Here is an 11,245-nt window from a genome sequence, read left to right as displayed (position 1 = left end):
GAGAAGGAAGAAGAAGAAAAGGGCCTATAAATAGTTCTAGGTCTGTCTGCTGACCCTTATATATGTTTTCTGATCGGGTCTGATGAGGTGCCAAGCCCTGCTCTCTGAGTTCGAAGTCTGTTTTCGGGATTCCTCGGGGACTTCGTTGCTTTGAACCCCTTGCTGCTCTGTGGCGCTCCCTTTGTGTTCTGTCCTGCTGTGTGGGGTCAGACCGGGAGCAATTCCCACACTGTGTCTCCAGCATTGTCCCCTGCAGTGCTGTGGGTCAGTGAGGGGGCATCGTGTCTCGTGGTGGACCCTACAATCTTCTCTGTGCCTGATCAATAGGGTTTTCAGCGGGTGATTTTTGTCATGAAATTGCCAGGCCTTTCTTTCTGGTCCATCTCAGTCTGGAAGTTTTGGTGCACCATGTTTAGCATCATAGCAACACACAAGCCTCCACAGCTGGGCACCGCTGTGCAGGAGGTGCATGGTCAGGAATGAGACCAGGCTTCCCACATGGCAGCCGAGAACTCTATTGCGGAATGATCAATACCCACTCCCACCTTTACCCACCCACTTCCCTCCCACCCCACCCCCCAAAAAATCACTATGAGCCAGTCAGTCCGCACTCCTAGCAACCAACCATTTAAGACAGGGTAAAACTGCCCCTGTGTGTTTCTCAAATGGTAACTTTACAGTCACCCTCGGTGTGGCTGCTGGTTGTGAACTGTTGACTTTGCAGTTCGCAGCCCAACTCTCGGTTCTTCTTTTCCCCTCCCATCCTAGGATCGCATCATCCTGGGATCCAACAGCGCCTACCTCTACATCGGGTTTCCTGCTGAGCGAGGCAGTGAGGACGGGGACGCGGGCAGGTTCGACTATGACTTTTTCCAGCTGGAGCGGGCAGCCGCAGAGGGCGTGAGTGTGGACACGCTCGGTGAGTGGCCGGGGCCCTGACGTTACGCTGGCACTGCCCACATGCCGATCGGAGAACACGGGCTTCTGCTTCCCTTAAGAAAAGCGTCTGGAGACATTTTTTCCTGAAAGTTCAATATGAGTTCCACAAAGGTGCACGTGGAAGGTAGAGTGCTGAGTGAAAGCTAACTCATTAGTGGTTTCTTTCTCATCCGAAAAAAGCATTTGTAAGTTGCCAATCTTATACAAATTAACATCGAATGCCTCCCTTTGGACCCGAATCAATAGTAAGCGGAGTCCTTGGTGGACAGTTCACATGACTGCCTGTCAGGGTGGAAGGTGAGAGTGCTCGCATGGATGCCCTGGAATAAAGGCCCCTTGAAAAGCCAGTCATCGAAAACCCCAGGAGCATGGTTCTGCCTGACCCACATGAGGTTCTCCGGAGCCAGAGTCAACTCGATGGCAACTTGTTTATCCCCTCCACCATAGTAAGTTGTAAATTCACACTGGTGTGCTCCCCACAGGAATTAGAGAAGCTTTACAGCTGCCCATGGACTGAAGGATGGTCCTCCTGTTGCCTCCCTCTGGAGCCGGTTGTCATGGTGCAGAGATATTTCATGAGTCATTCTTAATTTTGAAACAATATTCTGAACCTTTCACGACTGTGTCGCTTCACTCAGATTTCCAATTTTTAATCTATGTGTAAACATTTATATATGTATATATGAAATAGAGAAAATACAGTAAAATGTATACATGTGTTTTCTCAACTATTTGAAAGTAAGTTACAGATATTTAGCTACACTCAATACTTTAGTTCCTAAGGAAAACACATATTCTTTTATATAGCCATAGTAAAATGAGCAACACTAGATATGGATACAATACTACTATTTAACCTATAAAATTTGTTCATATATAATTACTTGTTTCACTGATAGTCTTAGAAATCTTTGTCTAGGGCTCAAATTCACATAGCACTAAGTTTTGTCTTACCTCTTTGGTCTCCTTAAACCTGGAGCAATTTATCAAGTCTGTCTTGGGCTTCCATGACCTTGACATTTGAGAAAACCACAGTATTAGTTGTTTTGTATAATGTTCCTTAATTTGAGTTTGTGAAGTTATGCATTTTGGGCAAGAACGCCACAGACGGGATGCTGTGCCCCCTCAGTGTCTTGCTTCACAGAATAATTGATGGTGCTAATTCCCCTTGATTAAGATTCTATCTGATAGGTTTACTTACTAACTCTCCTTAATTAATGGATATTTTATGGGATGAGATTGGTAGATTTCCAATACCTAATCAAACTTTCATCCACTAGTTTTATTACACTTTGAATATTCTTGCCAACATACATTAATTGTGATTTTTTTCAAATGATTTATTTCTGGCTCCATCATTCCTTCTACATGTGTCTGTAGATATTGTACTGCAAGAATTGTGCTCCCTTTATTTGAATCAGTACAGATTCATGAATTCTGTTTTCTTGCTAGGTTACATGCTGTTGCTTTCAGGATTTTTTAAAATCCTCAAGTTGTCCTAGATTTGGCCAGGGGGCTTCTTTTTGACGCGTCCTTCCTTTCAGGCGTAAGGAAGTGCCAGATGCATAGGGACTCGGTGCAAGCTCCAGGATCTGTCGGGCCTCTAAGGATCCCTTGTTCTTTTTAGTGGAAACAGTATTTATCAATCAAGATCCAGTGCTAGGTGTGCTCATTTATATGCAGTGGCTTCAAAAAGTTTGTGGGAAAATTCCAGTCTTTTCATTCCATTTTCCCATAATTTTAACCCCCTCATCTGTATAGATCTTCCACATATATATTTATTGCTTTGTCTGTTTCGATAAAACCATGAATTCATACTGGTATTTCCCATCCTAATTCATTAACAAGCTAGTCTTTGCTAGGAGAGGAAACTTTTCATGTAATATGTATCTCCCATTTTTCTTCTTCTATAAATGGGCTTATTTTGTCTGCTTAAATCTTTCTCTTCTGTTACAAGAAGAAACATCTCCCTTTCTAACAAAGGCCAACCCTCTGCTTGTCCTCTGGAATCGACCCTCACCTTCTTGAGGAGCCCCCTCCCTTGTTTTCCTGCATCACCAGAGGCTCCTGTAGATCCTTCACGTTGCATTCAACATGCTTCAGGATCTCCCACATGCTTCAGGATCTCCCATCATTTAGATCAACAAAGCCCTGCTAGGACCCACTTCCGCCCTTTCCTTGTTGCCGTGGTTAGTTTTATTCTTTTTTCTGACAAAACTAATAAACATGCCATGTCCGTTCTTTCCTCGGCCAGACTCTTTTAGCCTCCTCCAGTCTGGTTGCTATTCCAGCCAATCACTGATGTTGCAATTGACAAGGTTATCAGTGGCCTAGACACTGCCAAATCTCACAGGCACTTGTCTGTTCTCATCTTACTAAGGCCTTGGCAACATTTTGAGCAGTTGAGCACTCTCTCCTTGTTGAGATAGTTCTCTCTGGGAACAATATCCATCTCGCCCACATTTCTTTTTCTGACTTCCTTCTCAAACCAATCGGCATTTTGAGTGCTCCGGAGCTTGGGAGAGTGTTTGTTTATCTCGATGCTTTTCCTGTAAGTTGATCTCATCTTGTCTCCGTGCCTCTAAATACCATCGTAGCCTTACAAGTCTCAGTTCTTGTGAGCTCCAGAGGTGTTTATCCAACTGCCTTATTAAGTGCTCTGCTTCTACATCTCAAAAGAATCTTAACTTTAAGTTCTCCCCAAAGAATTCTTGATTCCTCTCGCCCCCCACCACTCGCCAAGCCTGCTTTTGCACTCTGTCTCCCCACCTTGGCAAAGAGCTCAAGTAAAAAGCCTAGGAATCATACTTTTCCGTGCTTCTCCGTCTAATCTGGCGTTTTTCTACCCCTTGCCCCCCATGCCACCATTTCAGTGCAAGCCATTATCTTCCTTTGCTTCAATGGTTCCCTCTCTTACCTACACAGTCCATTTGCCAATCACCACAAGAGAGGTTTTAATCCAAAAGACACCCCAAAACCAAATGGAATTTACTGCAGGGATGCAGGATTGCCCAGCATTAGAAAATGGGTCAGCATTGACTCGATGGCAGTGAGTTTTGAGAGTGGGCCAGTTGCACGTTAGTCTTCAAAGTGACATCTTTCCAAAGAAGGGGAAAATCCAGAACGGATTTCATATTTGTGAACTTTTTGACTTTTTAGAACCATAGCGAGTGAATGAAGTTCTGAAACTATTTGGCCCAAGATCATCTTTGAACCTTAAACCAAAAATATCCCATGAAAAGTCTTCTCAAACCAAGCTGAACTGGTCAAAAAGGTCTGCCTTGAGCATTAGGCTCATTCAATTTCATTATACTTATATATTGACAAGAACAACTCAAAAGATTAGGTAAGAACCTTAGGGGTAGTGAATTTATGTTAATGAAGAAGGAGTAGCTCAGGGGTGGAAAGTAAGAATGGTTTCACAACTCTAAGAATGCCAATTCAGTGTCCCTAAATTGTACACATAGCAACAGCTGAATTAGGTTTTGCTGTACATGTTCTAAACAATAGCAGAATAAATTATGTTTAATGGGGAAAAGACACTGCCAAAGAACTGTAAGACTATTTTAATCCAATAATGACACTCTTCTGCTGAAAAATATTCAGTGACATCTCACTGCTCTTAAAATAAAACCCAGCTCTTTACTGTGGTCCTGAAGGTCTACCTGGTCTACCACAAGGTTTCTCTTCAGCCTCACCCCACAGCCCTCTTCTTACCCACTTTCAACCTTACCAGTTTCTTGTAACCCATCCAAACCCACTGTCACTGAGCCACTTCCAACTCACAGAGATCTTACACAGGGTTTCCAAGGCTGTACATCTTCATGGGAGCACATAGCCTTTTCTTCCTCTCAAGCAGAGACTGGTGGGATTGAACTACTAACCTTGCCATTAGCAATTCATTGCCTACCCAACCATTAGCAATTCACTGCCTACCCAACCATTGTGCAGCCAGGCTCCTAAGCTCCTGAAATACACAAATCCCTTTGCACTTTCTGCTGCCGTTCTTAGCTTTTTTCTCTCATTCTCATTTTTCAGCACTCAGCTCAAATTGTACGTTCTTAGGTAGCTCTCAGGAGTCCTGGGGACACGGTGGGTTAAATGTTGGGTTGCTAAACCCAGGTTGGCAATTCAAACCCCCCAGGTGCTCTATGGGAGAAAAAGGAGGCTATCTTCTTCACAAAGATTTACAGTCTGTGGACTGCTCTGTCTTAAAGTGTCATGATTGAGTCCTATGAATTGGAATTGACTTGATGGTTGTGGGAAGGTAGCTCTTCTGAACTCTTAGTTTCAACTAGCTACTTTTTCTCATTTAACTTCATAGCATTTATCATACTGTTTAATTATCTTACTAACTTACCATATAATTATTTATCCACATTGGAATATAAGCTTTAACAAGAATGGTTTTCCCTCTTGTACACGCATTCATCATACCTTCTTCTCTCATACAAACACATGCTTACTGAGTTCCTACTATGTGCCACTTGCAGTGGAAGCTCTAGGGAAATAGCAATGAATTAAGTAACATCCTGCCTTTGAGATCTGGCATGATATTTGTTCACTTTTGTATCCCCAGAGTCCGGTAACACTGTTTAACCATAGTGGGAACTCAAAAAAGTATTTATTGGGTTCGTGTAAGTGAATTAGATTAGTCAAACCCACTCCCCTCCCCACATGCACATACAGAAGCTCCGCTAGGCCCATGACCCAAACGTGGATCCAGCTCCACACTGTTCTCTGTCAGAAAAGCACCATTCCCGGGAGCTCTGTGCCATGAGCTTCAGGTTCCTCCCAGGAGAAGACAGCCCGGGCTCTGTGCTCCTCACTCATCTCTTTACCCCTCCAGGGGCTCCAACAGTGAGTGGCACTGATTTGGAGCTTTTCAGGGGCTGGAGCAATAGGGATGAACAGAGTCAACGCCCTGCCCTAGAAGGACTTAGCTAGGTTTCTTTTTCTTTGTTTTTAGAATTTATTTTTGTTGTTTAATATATACACAGCAAATTATACATCAATTCACTAATATTTGCAAGCCTGGAGCATCTGCCCACTCATTTATTTATCCACAAAGATGGATCGCTTACCTGCCTTCCTTGCCTGGGGCTGATGGGAATGAAATGAAGGTGAACAGGCTCCAGGCCTTGCATGGAAAGTGCTCAGACTCAGTGAAGACTGTGGCCTCAACAAGCCCGTGCCAGCCTAGAAGGTGGACAGGTTCTACCGTAATCTCCATACCCACTCTCCCAAATGACCTCAAGTACTTGTTGCTGTTAGGCGCCATTGAATGGTCCCCATCTCATAAGTGATTACAACAGGACCAAATCCTTCCAGGTGCTGCAGCATCCTCACAACCACTGTTCTACTCGAGCTCACGGTTGCAGCAATTGAGGGTCTCCTCCTTTTACTGACCCTTAAGTTTACAAAGCCTGGTGTCCTTTTTTCAGGGACTGGTTGCTCTTAATAACATGTCCAAAGTAGTTAACCCCATTCTTCCTTCTAAGGAGCATTCTCACTATACTTCACTCATTCTTCTGGCAGTCACTGGATGTTTAGTATTCTTCCCCAAATATAGGAGAAGTAAAAACAGGTTGCTTATTACATTAGCAGCACCTTCGAAGTAAATCTCCCTACCTTCACTGTAGCCTATCCGTTTGACCTCTCCCCGCTCTCCCACCTAGGACCGTCTGGAGCCACTGTGGTCAAGGCTCCAAGGTTAACAATGGGAGCGGGAATGCAGCTCCTTGTCTGTTCTTGGCCCAAGTCCCAGGGAAAGAAGAGAACCAAAGACTTGGAGTGAAAAAGAGTCTGCAAGACTAACACAATACAATTTTATTTTAAAAAGAAGCTAAAGCCAATGTGATGTTTAAAAAATGGATAAAGGACTTCGACATTTCACTCTGCTGAAATTGATGCATTAGTATGAAACAGCAACAAGCCCAGAAACAAAATGCTCAGGGCCATGTGTCATTTCACAACCCCAAACTCATTGCCATCGAGTCTGTTCTCACTCAAAGGGACTCACAGGACAGAGGAGAACTGCTTCATAGGATTTGCAAGTCTGTAAACTTTTACAGACCAAAATGCTAGTTCTTTCTCCTGGTGAGTGATTGATAGATTTGAACTTGTCAGTCTTTGGTTATAGGAGAATTCTTTAACCACGGCACTACCAGGACAAGTTAATTAGTTATTAGGGAAATGCAAATCAAAATCAAATTGAGAGACTCCCCCCCCCCCCGGCCCCCAATAGAATGGCAATGATAAGAAAAAAACTAATGAAAATGACAGGTGCTGACAAGGTTGTAGAAACACTACACCCCGCATCCATTGCTGCGGGGAATGCAAAAGAGTGTAGTCACGAAGGCACACAGTTTGATGTTTCCTCAAAAAGTTCATCATAGAACTACAAGATGATTTGGCATTGCCAATCCTTTGATAAACACAGAAGTAGTAAAAGCAGAGATGCAAACTGAAATCTGTATTGCAGGGCTTTTCGTAATACACACACTCCTCGTTTATGGACATGGTTAAGAGCAAAGACTAAATTGTATTAAAAAATCAGCATTATGGGAGAATGTCCACATCAAACCACAAAATGGAGGATGATGACATTATTACATAACTGCAAAATTGCATAATTACATGATTGTCCAATGCTGAGAATGGTGGTCCAGTCAAGTGAATGCAGACCCTTAATCATCACAGCCAACGCTCACCAACCACCTCAGCATTCGTTACTGGCAGACATATGCCTTTAATTTGCAAAGTAGTCGGTAGATTTTTTTTTTTACTGTGAATGTGAAATGTCAGATGACTAGATAGTTGATAAATGAGGAGTAGGTCTGACTAAAAGGTGCAAACAGCCAAAATGTCGATCAACAAAGGAATGGAGAAACAAAATGTGGCATATATACGCAATGGAATGCTACTCAGCCATAGGGAAAAAAAGTTATATATGACAACATCAGCGATCCTCGTTGTTGGGTGATGTCGTCAACCTCAGTGCATGCTGACTTCATGTGTGCAGAGTAGAGCTGTCCCATAGGTCTTTCAACACGTGGTCCTCAAGCCTTACTTCTAGGCTCCTCTGCATGGGTTAAATGTTCAACCTTTTGCTTAATAGTCCAGTTCTGCCCATGACTTTTCTCATCCCACTCCCTACTGGCAAACCCTGTGGACATCTTGATGAGTAGCCTTCCAAACTTTTACATGCAAATTATATAAATGCATACATTTTAAATTGAAAGTAGATATAATTCTCTGCATTATACTCCTGCGCCTGACTTAATCTAGCATGAGTGACTTAAATCCAGTGTGTATTTAGTCGCCGCCCTCTTTCGCACAGGGTACCTCAGTGGAACATATGATTAAGTGCTAGACTAGTAACGAAAAAGACTGGCAGTTGACACCTGCAGGCGCCTTGGAAGAAGGTTCTGGTGACGGCTTCAAAAAAGCAGCGATTGCAAACCGTGTGGAACACAGTTGTACTCTGACACACCTGGGGCCATCATGAGTCACGGTTGATGAAACAGTAACTGGTCTTGTGGATTTAGAGGCTCCATGGGTTTGAGTGCCATGGTAGATGCTAAATTATTGACTCATCTCTAGTTTTTAAGGTTTTCAATATTAAAATGATACAAAGCACTTCCTTGGGCCATTTTGTGAGTACGGCTGAGGGGAGGGAAGTTATTTTGATTCCAGAAGGCGTAAGAGTGGCTTGTGAACATCTGGAGGGCAGAGCCACTATTGGGCTGAGCCCATATCGGTGCCCGCAAAGACTGTGCACCTTTCTGCCCGGTAGATATGTGATGGACAATTGAATGGTTTCCTGAATGACCAGACCTATTCATTTGTTCTTGGTTGTAAAGTATTGTAGAACAAGTGACCACCTGAAATTCCATTCTGATACTTCTTTCTGAAGGAGCCACCAGTGGCAGAGATGGGAAACCAGACACCAGTGTCCTGGCTGTGTTCCACGACTATGTCAAACTGATGCCCCTGGTTGCAGAAGCAAATCAAATGAGTGAAGAGCTGCAGAAGGTGATGGTTTTTGTGTCCTAGAGTGGCTAGAACCAAACACCACAAAGGGTAGTTGTTGTTCGGCGTCATTGAGTGGGTTCCGACCCACAGAGACCCTGTGCACCACAGAACAAAAACACTGCACAGTCCTGCGCCATCCTCAGAACCGCTCCTCTGACTGCATTAATTGACGCAGTCACGAGATCAGTCCACATCCTCCCGGGTCTTCCTCTGCTCTGCTGCCCCTCTACCGAACATGACATCCTTCTCCAGGAACTGGTCTCTCCTGACAACAAGTACGAACTACGTAAGGTGAAGTCTTGCCATCCATGCCTCTAAGGAGCACTCTGGCCATATTTCTTCCAAGGCTGACCCATTTGTCCTTTTAGCAGTCCATGGTACTTTCTTTTTCGTTTTGCTTTATTTTTTTTATAAATCATTTTATTGGGGATTCTTACAGCTCTTATAACAATCACTTGTATCGAGCACATTTGTACATAGGTTGCCATCATCGTTTTAAAAACATTTTCTACTTGAGCCCTTGGTATCAGCTCCTCTTTTCTCCCTCCTCCCACCCTCCCACTCTTATTAAGCCTTGATAAATTATAAATGATTGTTATTTTCATATCTTACACTGTCTGCTGTCTCCCTTCACCCATGTTTCTGTTGTTCATCCCCCCGCCTAGGGAGGGTGGGGGATTATACATCTATCATTGTGATCGGTTCCCCCTTTCTCCTTCTTCCCCAACCTTCACCCTACCTCATGGTATTGGTACTCCCATTATTGTTCCTGAGAGGCTTATCTATCATGGATTCTGTACCATTGTACATGCTCCAGTCTAGCTGGATTTGTAAGGTAGAAAATTATCTACAGATGGGCTTTGGGGTCTCCATTCCAACCCCCCTTGTTAGCATCAATATGATTGTTTTGGGTCTTCTGATGCCTGATACCTGATCCCATCAACACCTCATGATCACACAGGCTGGTGTGCTTCTTCCATGTGGGCTTTGTTGCTTCTCAGCTAGATGGCTGCTTGTTTATCTTCTAGCCTTTAAGACCCCAGGTGCTATATCTTTTAATAGCTGGGCGCCATCAGCTTTTTTCACCACATTTGCTTATGCACCCATTTTGACTTTAGCAATCTTGTAGGGTAGGTGAGCATCACAGATTATTAGAGCATCACAGGTTATTAGAACAAAGTGTTCTTGCATTGAGGAAGGACTGTTACCTTGATACTTAACATATAAATATATGTACATAGACCTGTATCTCTAACATTATATATTAATATACTTACATATATACATGCCTATAGTTATACCTCTATAAATGTTTTCTGTCTTCTAGTTCTTTCCTCTATTTCCTTTTACTTTCCTCCTGTCCTACTATCATGTTCGACCTTCATTCAGCTCTCAGTAATTCCTCTCGGTTACATTGCACTTGATCAAACCCCACCAGGCATTCTATAACCTCCTTGATTTTAGATCTCTTGTTGTTCTCTTGTCCCTGGGTTTGTTGGCTTCCCACTCCCTTTCTCCCACCTCTCCCTCTCCCCTGTCCCTCAGGAACCATTGGTCCACAGTATATGGGCCTTGCCCCGGGAATTTATGCATTTAGTGGCTTTTCCCCTATGCCTCTTGTGCTTTTTAAGCTTACCTCAGTGGACTCATGTTGTACTTGTCCTTTTGTGCTTGGCTTATTTCGCTTAGCATAATTTCCTCCATGCTTCATGCATTCATCACTACTTTTTAGGGATACATGTACCAGAGTTTTTTCATCCGTTCTTCTGTTGATGGAAATTTAGATTGTTTCCAACTCTTTGTGATTGTGAACTGTGCTGCGATGAACATTGGAGGGCAGATGTGTGGCCGTGGTCTGTGCCTTACCTGTTCTGGATATATTCCCAGTTCGGGGATTGCTGGGTCATACGGTAGCTTAATTGCCGTTTGTTTAAGTATCGCCAAATCAATTTTCATAATGGCTGCACATATCTACAGGTCCACCAACAGTGGATGAGAGTTCTTATCTCACTACAACCCCACACTTGTTGCTTTCTGATCTTTTGAATTGGGCTATCTTTGAGGGTGTTAGGTGGTATCTCATAATTGTTTGAATTTTCATTTACCTATGGCTCATAATCGGGAACATTTTCTCATATGCCTATTGACTATTCAGATTTCTGCTCTTGTGAAACTTCTGTTCAGGTCCTTTGCCCACCTCCTCAGTGGGCAATTAATTTTTTCCTTATTGTAAGCTAACAGAGTATTGTAGATTTTAGTAATAAAGCCT

General features: G+C 43.3%; 1 protein-coding gene across 1 annotated transcript in view; it reads left to right on the top strand.

Moving 5' to 3' along the window:
- The window catches only part of LOC101657797 (kinesin-like protein KIF28P), an 85,551-nt gene that overhangs the window by 52,393 nt on the left and 21,913 nt on the right, over nt 1-11,245 (top strand). The window contains exons 14-15 of the mRNA XM_004700175.2: nt 769-919; nt 8,858-8,976. Coding sequence (XP_004700232.2) covers nt 769-919; nt 8,858-8,976 — 270 coding nt within the window. The remainder of the gene's footprint in view (nt 1-768; nt 920-8,857; nt 8,977-11,245) is intronic.

Source organism: Echinops telfairi, unplaced genomic scaffold (assembly GCF_000313985.2).
Source record: "Echinops telfairi isolate 266 unplaced genomic scaffold, ASM31398v2 ScPeMD7_7424;HRSCAF=8462, whole genome shotgun sequence".
Taxonomy (NCBI): Eukaryota; Metazoa; Chordata; class Mammalia; order Afrosoricida; family Tenrecidae; genus Echinops; species Echinops telfairi.
This window is presented reverse-complemented; position numbering and strand designations above follow the sequence as displayed.